Source organism: Hyperolius riggenbachi, chromosome 2, assembly GCF_040937935.1.
Source record: "Hyperolius riggenbachi isolate aHypRig1 chromosome 2, aHypRig1.pri, whole genome shotgun sequence".
Classification (NCBI taxonomy): Eukaryota; Metazoa; Chordata; class Amphibia; order Anura; family Hyperoliidae; genus Hyperolius; species Hyperolius riggenbachi.
The window spans coordinates 33,974,735-33,988,689 of record NC_090647.1 but is presented as its reverse complement, the minus strand read 5'-3'; the positions used below and the strand labels follow the sequence as shown (position 1 = coordinate 33,988,689).

The following is a 13,955-nucleotide window of genomic DNA, read 5'->3' as shown; positions in this document are numbered from 1 at the left end:
CAGATCTATCCTGGATAGCGTTCGATATGTGGCCGAGTGGCAAGTGAAACCGGGATCATCTGGATATTTCCACCTCCATATATCGGTCAGTGAGTATGCTTGCGCCCAGTCCGTTAGGGTGGAGGAGTTGGGTGCTTTGGAATGTAATCGGTCTGTGACAGTAGAGGGCACCATATTATAGTCACCCAAAAAGAGACAGTGGGGAGTGGAGTAGCTGAGGGAGAGTTGTGCCAGGTCATTGAGTAGGTGTATTGTACCCGGGGGAGGATTATATAGGCCAGTAATCACAATTTTGGTTTCATGAAATTTCCCGTGGATTAGAACATATCTACCTAGATTATCGATTTTAAGGTCCAGGAGTTGGAAAGGAACATTTTTCTTAATTAGAACTGTTACTCCTCTGGAGTAGGAAGAATGTGTAGAGTTGTAGTAATGTCCCACCCATGGTTTTTTTAGCGTGAGGGTTTTGCTGCCGTGGAGGTGAGTTTCCAGGAGAATGACTAAATGTGGCGAGTATTTTTTAATGTAGTTAAATACCAGTGACCTTTTAAAGGAAGAATTTAAACCTCTAACATTCCATATTATACAGGTGATCTTTTCCCGTTTAGGTGTCATTTATGAAAGTAGTGATAGTTAGCATATAGTGTCTCAGTAGTATTAGACCCATAAAAGTGATGCATAATAATTGAAAAATAAAAGATAGTATAGTACCAGCGGAACCAAACAACCCCCCACCCTGCATCTTCACCCAATCTGAATCTGCCTTAATCCCTTAACCCCTAACAAACTTCCCCTCTCCTTCTTGGCTAAAACAGTACTAACCTTACAGGTGAATAAACTTTATACTTATTCTGTGTGTGGTTGCGGAGAAGTTCAACCCGGGGGGGGGGGCTACCAACTTCTATCTTCTGTGTGAGCTCCGCTACCCAAGGACTCCCAATAAGTATTGGGGGAAAGATTTCTTGAACGTTGCTGGTATAAGTGTACGCAAAGAGGCCCGGACGCACCATATTGGTTATATGGCATAACATGAGATCTAGCCCCCAGAGTCGGCCAGGACTCCCAGAGAGGCAGCCAGAGGGAGTATGGTAATATAGTAGCTCAATAGAGGTCTGCTTTTCCTAGGTTAATATAGGTATAGATTGTTATGCAGTGTACAGTGGATATTTCCTCCGTGAGAGTACAAAGACAGCAGACTTACCACTACAGTGACGCGTAGGTAATAAATGAGGAAGGAGAGGATTCAACGCGTCTCTGCCGTCTGCTGGTCAAAGGATGAAGAAACATCATCAAAATGATAGATTTAAGGCTGCGTTGGGGATATAATTAACGGAGGTTAATTGACGATATCATTGTAAATAAAAGCTGCCTCTCTGGATCGGTGGCATCGTCGGGGGGCTGCTAATTACACTCGTCTGTAGATCCGTTCCGTCGCCCCCAACCCGCCTCATATCATTACAGTATGGCATATTATACATGAAAAGCCGTCTTTACATCGCCGTATTCGTACAGGCTAGTCTCCCGGCCTGAGGGGGAACACTGACCCGGCGGGGGGGACCGAGCCGAGGGAGCCGACCCAGTGGTAGGGGCCGCGCACGAACCAAGGCACCAACCGGCGAAAGCGAGCGCCAGCACGATGACAGGGCCCGCACACAGACCGAACATGAGCCGGAGTCCCCCGGCTCCGTCCCCCACCCCCGGCAACGGCCATCCAACATCAATCCACCATCAAATATAACTTCGAGAGGGCGTGACAGTACCTGATATATAAAATAGAGATTCGCACAATCTGATGCAGATTATAACAACGTGTGCCCAGAATTATGAGTGATCGGAGTCACAATCTGCCTCAGAGGGAGAACGCGCCCTCATATCCACATTGCAAGGAGTATGGATCATAATTATATGATAAACAGTGCCTTAAGCCTCACATATATAAAGGATATTTGAAGGATCAGAACTTTGAGGCTACGTATGCCATGCCTCCTATACATATAGCGGTACAGTAAAAATAGTGGCATAAGATATAGATTAACATTATTGGCCAATACAGCAGAAGAGATCTCCCCATGACCACCAATAGCATGAGACAGCCTGTAGTAGTTCGGTGGTGAAGGAGGGGTGCGGCCTATCGCCTCGTGTGGGCGCCATTTTAGGTAGAGAGACATTTCCCAACAACCTCCGACGTAGAATTCAGGAGGATATGCAGAAAAATAACAGTATATAACATTGGGGGATCGACAAAACTGGTCATATAATGAGTTCTCCAGACAAAAATGGATGTCCCCTCGGGGGGGGGGGGGGGGGGGGTGTGGGTGCGGAGCCGGCGTGTCCGGGTGTCTCTGCGCCCGTGGGTTATATTAACAAAAATAGAGAAAAATGGACAGTGTACTTACAGTTCCTGTTGTGTAAAAATAAAGATCAGAAATCCAGGTTCATTGTGGCGCTGCTGGGAGAGATTCCAGCCAAGTACAAACGTCCCCTGCAGCATCAAAGAAGAGGGTGTCCCCTTCATGTTGTATTCGCAGTTTAGCTGGGAACAACATGGCGTATTGAATGCCTCTCTCCCTAAGCTTTTCTTTAGCTTTAATAAAGGATTTCCTCATCTTTTGAGTAGCAGCGGTGAAATCCGGAAAGAGCATTATGCGGGTGTTCTCCAGCTGTAAATTCCCCTCCTGTCTGGCTGCCGATAAGATTGCATCCCTGTCTTTGTAGTGTAAGACTTTAAATATGAGAGCGCGTGGAGGCTTCCCAGGAGGGCCCATTTTGCTCGGAATCCGATGAGCCCTTTCGATCGTAAAAAAGGGAGAGAAGGTGTCTGCAGGGAGCAGTCGTTTCAGGAGGGATTCAACATAGGTGGGTACATCTTTCCCCTCGATTCCCTCCGATAGACCCAGGATCCTGATGTTGTTCCTGCGGTTTCGGTTTTCCGCGTCTTCGGACCTGTCTTCCAGCGCTTTAAGCCGGGTATTCACGTTGGGGATAGTGGTAGCATGATCCCTCAACCGATCCTCAGCATCTGAAGTGCGCCGCTCTAGTTCTGTAATACGGTCTCTGACCTTAGACATATCCTGTCTCAGTAGGCCCATTCCCGCCTCCATGTGGTCAAGTTTCGCCGTGAGTGTAGTTTGGCAGCTTTTGATGGCTTCCATCAGGGCCTCGACATATGGCGGAGGGGTCTCTGTTTCTTCCATATCATCCGAGGAAGACAGTGCTGGGTCCTGTTTATTTTTGCCTTTGGAGGTATTAGGAGTCTCCGGGGGACCATCCTGTCCACGATGTTTCTCCCCTTTATCCTTATCTTTATTGTTTTTGAGGTGTTGAGACATCGGTGCGGCGTATGGGTGGAAGCGCGCCGAAGGAATTCTAGACGGGCCTAGGCCCTGGTCCCAGTCAGGATCAACGGAGTCCGGCACTGCGCAGCTACCGCCTGGAGGGAGAGTCCAGTCAGCCAGCGCTGCTCCAGGGTATGTATGGAAGTAATTAGCTGGAGTAGAGTGCGTATCTGGGATTGCAACCAGCAAGTTATAGGATAATTAATTACAAGGGCAGCGGAGCTCTCACACCACGCGTCCTCTCAGCTCTGCATCCAGGCCACGCCCCTGGCCTAGGCTGTTTAGCTATGTACAATTCTCCTCCCAGAGCATTCTAGAAGACAAGGGGCCTGATTCACAAAGCGGTGCTAACAGTTAGCACGCTGGTGAAAAGACCTTTATCACGCCTAAACTCAGTTTAGGCGTGATAAGTTTAGGTGTGATAAGTTTAGGTGTGATAAGTTTAGGCGTGATAAGTTTAGGCGTGATAACTATAGCATCAACTGAGTTAGCACCGCAGTGCACAGCTGATCAAAAGTTTTGCGCTAGCAAAGTCTGGTGCACTTCGCATAGAGTTTAATGGTGCTGCTTTGCGTGCGGGACTTTGCGCGTGATCTAAACTTATCTAAACTTATCACACCTAAACTGGCTTTTCACCAGCGTGGTGCAATTGTTATCACGCCTAAAGTCTCTAAATGGTTTAGCACCGCTTTGTGAATCGAGCCCTAGGTGTTTTTTCTACTGGCTTCAGAATTCTCAGCAAACACACATTCTGTAGAGATCACCTGACAGGACTAAAGATGTGATGAATTTCAGACTATAAATCGGGGTGAGGAATTTTTTTTTTTTTTTACAAAAGGCAAATACTGACTAAATCATTTATAAATTAATAATTATAAAAATAGCAATTGTATTCGTAATTTTCACTACAGTTTGTCTGTAAGAAAGGTGCGACTCACAGTCACTCAGGACATCGTACGCCTCTGCAATCTGACGGAAGCGGTGAGGGGCCGACGCCTCTTTGTTCTTCAGCGGATGGTATTTCAGGGACAACTTCCTGTACCTGGAAGACAACAGGAAGTCAGTTTGTGATGTTACTTTATATTCCGGAGGTTTCCATTTTGAAATGGACAGACACAGACATGATGGAAACGTGTAGGCATGTCGAGTACTCAATCACACTTAGGGCCCATTCACACTTGAGCTCGCAAAATGACAGCGTTTTGCGCTGGTGATTTTTTTCATGATAAATGCCTATTTTTCACTGTACTTTTTTGTGATTTTTGAGAGATCACAATTCGCGTTTCTTTACATTGCAATTACAATTGCTCAAAAATTGTGAAAAAGTGCGTTTGCATTTACCGCGTATTGCCACGATCCTTGTAGTAAGATCACTGCCATATACTTTTAATTGCGCTAGTGCTTTAAAAAAAACCATTAGCGATCTCCTGTGATTGGTGGTAAATGGACGCTAATCATCCCTAAGATCTATCAGTATTGCAGTCACTGGGGGGATATAATAAAGCTGTGCTCCCAGGCTCTGGCAGTACTGTAGTGGCTGGGGAGACATGATGCACCCCTAAAATCTATCATGTTCCCCTAAAATCTATCAGTACTGCAGACAGTGAGGGGGAGAGATTAGCAGTTGCACCCCTAGGAATAGCAGCACTGCAGTCACTGGAGGGGCATAATACACCTGTGGTCTGCCAGTATTACGAGCAGTGAGGGGAAGACATTCACAATTGCACCCCAGGATCTAGCAGTGCTGTAGACAGTGAGGGGGATCAATTATCAGTTGCACCCCTAGGATTAGCATTACTGCAGTCACTAGAGGGGCATTATACACTAGGGTCAGCAGTATTACGAGCAGTGAGGGGGAGACATTAGCAGTTGCACCCCTAGGGTCTAGCAGTACTGCAGTCACTGGTGGGGTATAGTGTTCCTGGGGTCAGCAGTATTAGGAGCAGTGAGAAGAAGACATTAGCAGTTGCACCCCTCCGCTCCAGCAGTACTGCAGTCACTAGAGGGGTATAATACATTGGGGTCAGCAGTATTAGGAGCAGTGAGAAGGAGACATTAGCAGTTGCACCCCTAGGCTCTAGCAGCACTGCAGTAACTGGTGGGGTATAGTGCTCCTCCTGGAGTCAGCAGTATTAGGAGCAGTGAGGGGGAGACATTAGCAGTTGCACCCCTCCGCTCCAGCAGTACTGCAGTCACTAGAGGGGTATAATACATTGGAGTCAGCAGTATTAGGAGCAGTGAGGGGGAGACATTAGCAGTTGCACCCCTAGGCTCTAGCAGTACTGTAGTAACTGGTGGGGTATAGTGCTCCTCCTGGAGTCAGCAGTATTAGGAGCAGTGAGGGGGAGACATTAGCAGTTGCACCCCTCCGCTCCAGCAGTACTGCAGTCACTAGAGGGGTATAATACATTGGAGTCAGCAGTATTAGGAGCAGTGAGGGGGAGACATTAGCAGCTGCACCCCTAGGCTCTAGCAGTACTGTAGTAACTGGTGGGGTATAGTGCTCCTCCTGGAGTCAGCAGTATTAGGAGCAGTGAGGGGGAGACATTAGCAGTTGCACCCCTCCGCTCCAGCAGTACTGCAGTCACTAGAGGGGTATAATACATTGGAGTCAGCAGTATTAGGAGCAGTGAGGGGGAGACATTAGCAGTTGCACCCCTCCGCTCCAGCAGTACTGCAGTCACTAGAGGGGTATAATACATTGGAGTCAGCAGTATTAGGAGCAGTGAGGGGGAGACATTAGCAGTTGCACCCCTAGGCTCTAGCAGTACTGCAGTCACTAGAGGGGTATAGTGCTCTTGGGGTCAGCAGTATTAGGAGCAGTAAGGGGGAGACATTAGCAGTTGCACCCCTAGGCTCTAGCAGTACTGCAGTCACTGGTGGGGTATAGTGCTCCTCCTGGAGTCAGCAGTATTAGGAGCAGTGAGGGGGAGACATTAGCAGTTGCACCCCTCCGCTCCAGCAGTACTGCAGTCACTAGAGGGGTATAATACATTGGAGTCAGCAGTATTAGGAGCAGTGAGGGGGAGACATTAGCAGTTGCACCCCTAGGCTCTAGCAGTACTGCAGTCACTGGTGGGGTATAGTGCTCCTCCTGGGGTTAGCAGTATTAGGAGCAGTGAGGGGAGACATTAGCAAATGCACCCCTAGGCTCTAGCAGTACTGCAGTCACTGGTGGGGTATAGTGCTCCTCCTGGGGTCAGCAGTATTAGGAGCAGTGAGGGGGAGACATTAGCAGTTGCACCCCTAGGTTCTAGCAGTACTGCAGTCACTGGTGGGGTATAGTGCTCTTGGGGTCAGCAGTATTAGGAGCAGTGAGGGGAGACATTAGCAGCTGCCCTCCTGCAGTGTGACAGACGTGTACGGGGTGTGATGTGGGGAAGGTATTCCGGGGTGCACTCACGCCCTCTTGATGTCGGGGTCGGTGGCGCTGCGGGGGATCTCCAGCACCGAGTAGTAATTCTGCCCCATCTTCGCGCTGCTGTTACCAGGGACGCCCGCACGGCATGCTGGGTAAGACGCTCCCCGTCACCATGGCGACCCTAAGTGGCGGTGACGCATAGCCAGTCAGCAGCACGCCTGAGCTGTACTCCCGCTTATGTCCTCAAGGTGGCAGCAACAGCCAAGAGAAGTCACGTTGCGCTATATCACAGGACCTGTACTAGTGAGAAGTTAATGCGACCGGGGTTGCAATGCGATGCGACTATTGGGGGGGGGGGGGGGGGGGGGGGGGGGGCGATTCTTTATTATTCCCTCTAGTGGGGGAGGGATAGGGATGGGGGTATTGCCCAGTAGAGGAGGGTTTGTGAGAATAGGATTAGTTTGGGTTGCATTTTCTGATAGAAACACATTGGAATCAATGGTTAGGTTGCACTTTCTGATAGCTATAAGTATAAATTATTGCAACCGATTGCAAAATATTATATAGTTGCAAACAATCCCCCCTCCCCATCTGTGACTAAGCACAAGTTGTAATTTGATACCTCAGCTGCATCAGCTCAGGAATCTCCTCTGCCAAGGCAGAGCAGCTATTTGGTAAACAAAGGATGTTAACCCTATGTCTGCGTCCATGAAAGCAGGAAGTAGACACACTGCAGATGTATTGTAGGATATGTATCGGCTGTAACAAAGAAGTGTTTTTCTTTAACCACTTGCCGACCGCACGCTTATACCGTGCGTCGGCAAAGTGGCAGCTGCAGGACCAGCGACGCAGTTCTGCGTCGCCAGCTGCAGGCTGATTAATCAGGAAGCAGCCGCTCGCGCGAGCGGCTGCTTCCTGTCAAATCACGGCGGGGGGCTCCGTGAATAGCCTGCGGGCCGCCGATGGCGGCTCGCAGGCTAAATGTAAACACAAGCGGAAATAATCCGCTTTGTTTACATTGTACTGCGCTGCTGCGCAGCAGCGCCGTAAAGCAGATCAGCGATCCCCGGCCAATCAGCGGCCGGGGATCGCCGCCATGTGACAGGGGACGTCCTGTCACAGGCTGCACAGGACGGATAGCGTCCTGTGCAGCCCCGATCACCGGGGGGACAGGTAGGAGAGGGAGGGGGGTGAATGTCGCCGCGGAGGGGGGCTTTGAGGTGCCCCCCCCGCCAGCCACACGCAGGCAGGAGAGATCGGACCCCCCCAGCACATCATCCCCCTAGTGGGGAAAAAAGGGGGGTGATCTGATCTCTCTGCCTGCACCCTGATCTGTGCTGGGGGCTGTAGAGCCCACCCAGCACAGATCACATAATTCAATGCTGGTCCTTAAGGGGGGGGGTAAAGGGTGGGTCCTCAAGTGGTTAAAGGTTATTATGCTGTTTTGTATCTTTCAGAGCAGAGAGGTAGTTCTGAGTGCCTTTCATACTGCTGAACAAGGATGTTCTGGAATTTGTACATTTTGGACTTTGGCCACTTTGCAAATTGGCCGGCCACTTCCCACTTTGGCCAATTTCTGGTTTTGGCCATAACATATTATACACTAGTGCTGCGGAGCGCACCGATATGTATGATGTGAACCTAACCAACTTGTGATTTCAACGTAAGTGGATTTGATGCAGTCGCATTGTATCTCCACATTGAACCTGCATGGCGCAATTGTATCACAAACACACACTGTCATGCGTCATACAATAACACGAGTTGCAGCATGACGGAAATAGATTTGCCAAGCAGGGATCGGCACACGCTAGCTAGCTTCCTATGAATACAGGGACAGAATAACAGCTGATGTACTGTATATACTGGGGGTGATAGGCCTATGTCATAAAACAGGGCCTAAATCTGTAATAAAGTAATCTATAGCAGGGGTAAACCCAGGATTTAAGGGGAGGGGGGATTCCTGAAAGGTCTCCCTCAGCCATGCACAATACAGTGTAATAATATGGTAGGACATCACTGACTCTGTTAAGTTCCTCAGAGCTGCTCTGTACACACGCTGCTGCTCCGTGCTCTGTACACACACGCTGCTGCTCCGTGCTCTGTACACACACGCTGCTGCTCCGTGCTCTGTACACACACGCTGCTGCTCCGTGCTCTGTACGCTCGCTGCTGCTCCGTGCTCTGTACGCACGCTGCTGCTCCGTGCTCTGTACGCACGCTGCTGCTCCGTGCTCTGTACGCACGCTGCTGCTCCGTGCTCTGTACGCACGCTGCTGCTCCGTGCTCTGTACGCACGCTGCTGCTCCGTGCTCTGTACGCACGCTGCTGCTCCGTGCTCTGTACGCACGCTGCTGCTCCGTGCTCTGTACGCACGCTGCTGCTCCGTGCTCTGTACGCACGCTGCTGCTCCGTGCTCTGTACGCACGCAGCTGCTCCGTGCTCTGTACGCACGCAGCTGCTCCGTGCTCTGTACGCACGCTGCTGCTCCGTGCTCTGTACACACGCTGCTGCTCCGTGCTCTGTACACACGCTGCTGCTCCGTGCTCTGTACACGCTGCTGCTCCGTGCTCTGTACACACGCTGCTGCTCCGTGCTCTGTACACACGCTGCTGCTCCATGCTCTGTACACACGCTGCTGCTCCATGCTCTTCACACACGCTGCTGCTCCATGCTCTGTACACACGCCGATGCTCCATGCTCTGTACACACGCCGATGCTCCATGCTCTGCACACGCCGCTGCTCCATGCTCTGTACTCACACCGCTGCTCCATGCTCTGTACACATGCTGCTGTTCCGTGCTCTGTACACACGCTGCTGCTCCGTGCTCTGTACACACGCTGCTGCTCCATGCTCTGTACACACCCTGCTGCTCCATGCTCTGTACACACACTGCTGCTCCATGCTCTGTACACACACTGCTGCTCCATGCTCTGTACACACACTGCTGCTCCATGCTCTGTACACACACTGCTGCTCCATGCTCTGTACACACGCTGCTGCTCCATGCTCTGTACACACGCTGCTGCAACGTGTTCTGTACACACGCTGCTGCTCCGTGCTCTGTACACACGCTGCTGCTCCATGCTCTGTACACACACTGCTGCTCCATGCTCTGTACACACACTGCTGCTCCATGCTCTGTACACACACTGCTGCTCCATGCTCTGTACACACACTGCTGCTCCATGCTCTGTACACACACTGCTGCTCCATGCTCTGTACACACACTGCTGCTCCATGCTCTGTACACACACTGCTTCTACATTCAAAGTCAACTGTAGCAGGGAAAGAAAGGGGGCAGTGCTGTGAGCTGCAGGATACTTGCAGATATTCTGGTGTCTCAACTTGTACCTGTCCCCAGACACTGCACCGGCCCTGGTCTGAGGGGGGATTCTGGGCAGCCGTGTTTGCCTATGAATAGTGCACTTCAAGCAAAAAATACACTGACACTTCTAAGTGAACCTAAAACAGGACCAAAACCATCAAACTGGCTACATACAGTACCTTGCAACTTTTTGAGATAATAAAGAGAGACCCTAAAAATAAAAAAAACCAAAAAACTAATTTTAAAACGTCCATTTTGCAGGAAGGGGTTACGTTAGATAAGGAGAGATAGATAGATCATGAGGTAAGTCATTTAAAGCGGACCTGAACTCAGAACTTCCTCTCTGCTCTAAAGGATAAGCAACAGCATAATAACCTTTAAAGAAAAACATTTCTTTGTTACAGCTAATAAAACTCCAGCAATAAATCTGCAGTGTGTCTACTCCCTACTTTCCTGGAAGCAGACATAGGGTTAACATCCTGTGTTTACAAATTAGCAGCTCTGCCTTGGCAGGGGAGATTCCTGAGCTAACGCAACAGAGGGATCAAATTACAACTTGTGCTTAGGTCACAGATGAGAGGGGATTAGACAGGCTAAACTCTCTAAATACACACAGGGTGCATTTCTCTGTTTTGCTTTTGTCCTGTGCAAGATTTCAGGTCCACATTAAGGAGAGTTAAATTGTGCTTTAGTAAGGTGATATAATTCAACAGAAAAGCTTTGTGAATCAGCCTCACTGATCGGTGTAAACACTGCTTGCTTCTCCACATTATTTCTTTTGTCTGCTTTATTCAGTCACCCGCCTCTTTTGTATTTCCTCAGGACTATACATACAACCAGCACAAATAAAAATTTGGTTAGTGCAGGGGTGTCAAACTCAAATACAACGTGGGCCGAATCTGAGCTCTGGGACCAAATCATGGGCCAACTTCAAAGTCTAGTGGCCACCTCTCTCCCTTATAAAGTTCCCTGGTGCCTAATAGCCCCCTCTATTTCCTATACAGTTTCCTAGTGACTAGTGGCCCCCTCCCTCCCGTGTACAGTTCCCTGGTGTTTAGTGGCCCTCCTCCCGCAACTATACAATTCCCTGGTGTCTTTAGTGGCCCTTAGTTAAAAATGAACTCAAGTGGTTAAAAAGGAACTACCATCCCCATATATGCTGTGTGAGCTCCCCCACAGCGTAGATCATACAGTAATCCAAATAACCTTCCTTTCCTTTCACCTGGGCTGTGGTCACATGATTATGCCTACAGGAAGTTGCAGACTCAGTTGTACTGTATGCTGGTAAAGAACAACACTTTGTGTTAATGCTGAATTTCTCCCCCAGCATGCATCTGAGTTGGCAGCTTCCTGTAGGCATAATCATGTGACCACAGCCCACAGAGAGTACATGTACAGTGACCAGATTTTTCTTGGCTCAACCTGGGACAGGGAAGGGGGGGGGGGGGGGGTTGCGAGTGCAAAAAAAAAGGGCGTGTCCATGACCACGGTGGGAAAATGGGCGTGCCCATGACGAGAAAACCGTAATGTAACTCTGAGGCAGAAGGCCAGAGTTTCCTCCCAAAACACAGATACCATGTTTCCCCGAAAATAAGACACTGTATTACTATATTAATTTTTGCTCCAAAAGATGTGCTAGGGCTTATTTTCAGAGGATGTCTTATTTTTGGGGAAACATTGGTAGTTTTCCTATACAAAATGTATATACTGCATGCCATGCTAAGCAAAGCCAGTGCAGGAGCACAAGCCGCATACACAGAGCTTGCAGTTTGCAGATATTGGCTCTCACTTCCAAGAAATGGATTCTGCTGCTCACGTGGGGAAGCCCTCCCAACAGGTCATGCATACCACAGCCTGGAGAATGATGCTGCAACATGGGGATCCTGGCAAGGTTAAATAGCAGCAGCCCTCCTGTGTCATAAAAAGATAAGCATCAGGATAATACACACAGGGGGCTGTGTATCTGCTGAGTCTATTTCTCCCAGGTAGAGAAATCTCAGACAGGCTCCCCAGAGCTACTATATAGGATAAGCTGTGTGTCCTGGGAAGAGTTGAAGCTCTGCTGATGCTTATCACTTTACAACACAGATCAAGAAGGCTGGCTCCTACAAAAACACAAATTGCCTGACACACACATAACGGTCTTTAGAACTTACATTTGCTGCTGTCATGTGGCTGCTGCCTAGCTAGGGCTTAAATTCAGGGGATGGCTTATATTTCAAGCATGCTTGGAATTCCTGCTAGGGCTTATTCTCAGGGGATGTCTTACTTTCAAGGAAACACGGTAGGCAACGTGACCCTAAAGGTAATTAGGCAATGTTCCCCAAATACACAAGAAATCAGTGTTCCCGCAATAATGTGGTGAAATTGGAGATTTGCATCATGGATGTCAGTCCATGACATGACCATGTACTCTGTAAAGTGCTGTAGAAGATGCAAGTGCTACATAAATACATAATAATGATATGGCGGGACATTAGACTTTTGACTATGGCCGGGATTAGATTGTGAGCTCTGCCAAGGACATGACTACATTCTCTGTAAAGTGCTGACTTAGATGCCAGTGCTTTATAAATACATTATTATATCGTAGGACATTAGACTATGACTATGGTGAGATTAGATTGTCTGCGAAATCTGCAGAAACTGCTAGTGCTACAGTATTAGCATAGCATTTAATAATCATGAGCCCCCAAAATGCCAAATGCTGCAACAATAACCCCAAAGTAGCAAATGCAGTCTCATCAAATAATAACTGCAGCAACCGTTACCTCCGACACATGAAATGCCACTACCGTTACCTCTGACACATGAAATGCCACTACCGTTACCTCTGACACATGAAATGCAGCAGAAAAGGATTACTCCGATAAATGAGGCAAACATTAGCTCATGTGGTCACAGAGTCCCACAGCTGGGACACCCAGTGGCCAAAAGTGGGACATAACCTGGGACACATTGCAGCCTGGGACATGGAACCCTGAACCTGGGACGTGTCCCAGGTAAAACGGGACGTCTGGTCACGGTATTACATGGTGAGTAAGGTACTCATTTTAGATGCAGAATAAGTACCGACTGTAGTTGTTTAATAAGTGAAACCAAAAGCTATCTTCGGGTATTAGGGGAAAACTTTGCCTTTGGGTGGAAAATTAAAGTGGACCTGAACTCAGAACTTCCTCTGATCTAAAAGATAAGCAACTGCATGACCTTTAAAGAAAAACATTTCTTTGTTACAGCTGATACAAATCCTGCAATACATCTGCAGTGTGTCTACTTCCTGTTTGCATGGAAGCAGACATAGGGTTAACATCCTGTGTTTACAAATTAGCTGTTCTGCTGAGGCAGCCAGCTGACAGAGCTGAGAGATTTGTACTGTGCAATAGTTTAGGTCCACTTTAAGTGTTCTATTCAACGAAGTCCCCTTCCATCAGCATGGAAGTCATCTGGATGGCGATGCCAACAAATTGCCCATGTGACTACTGGAATAAGTTATGTAATAATGGTTAGCATTTGGGGTCATTTTTAATGTAGGCCATACTGATCTGACATTTTATCCAACAAACTCTTCAAGCTAAACAAAAAAATTTGATTCATTTAGGATCTCAGGTAAGATGGGTAGAGGGAGAAGTTGTGGTAGACTGACGCCCAATGGTTTTACACTGCATCAACTGGTTCGAAGTTGGTAGGAGTCCCATTCCTTCTCTATCCTTGCAATTAAATTAACAGTATAGAAAACACTTTTTTTGATAGTTGTCCTTCAAAAAGACCTAAATGTAAACAATAATTTCTTCAATACCTAGTATAAAAATAATCCACAAGGGTTGATGGTCTTCGCTATCTAGAACAGTTTTGTAAACAAGTTCTTTTGAAGAGATCTAACAAGACCTTTGAAACACACAATTTGCTCACTCCCAGCTAAAGCAATTTCCG

The 13,955-nt window shown here is 48.3% G+C and overlaps 1 protein-coding gene across 1 annotated transcript in view; it reads right to left on the bottom strand.

The window, feature by feature from the left end:
* Positions 1 to 6,871, bottom strand: part of DNAJB13 (DnaJ heat shock protein family (Hsp40) member B13) — a 46,471-nt gene extending 39,600 nt beyond the window's left edge. Inside the window, exons 1-2 of the mRNA XM_068264684.1 lie at positions 6,739 to 6,871; positions 4,274 to 4,377 (exon numbers count right to left, since the gene is read on the bottom strand). Of these exons, the coding sequence (XP_068120785.1) occupies positions 4,274 to 4,377; positions 6,739 to 6,806 (172 nt within the window). The 5' untranslated portion in view covers positions 6,807 to 6,871. The remainder of the gene's footprint in view (positions 1 to 4,273; positions 4,378 to 6,738) is intronic.
* Between the last annotated feature and the right edge of the window lie 7,084 nt (positions 6,872 to 13,955).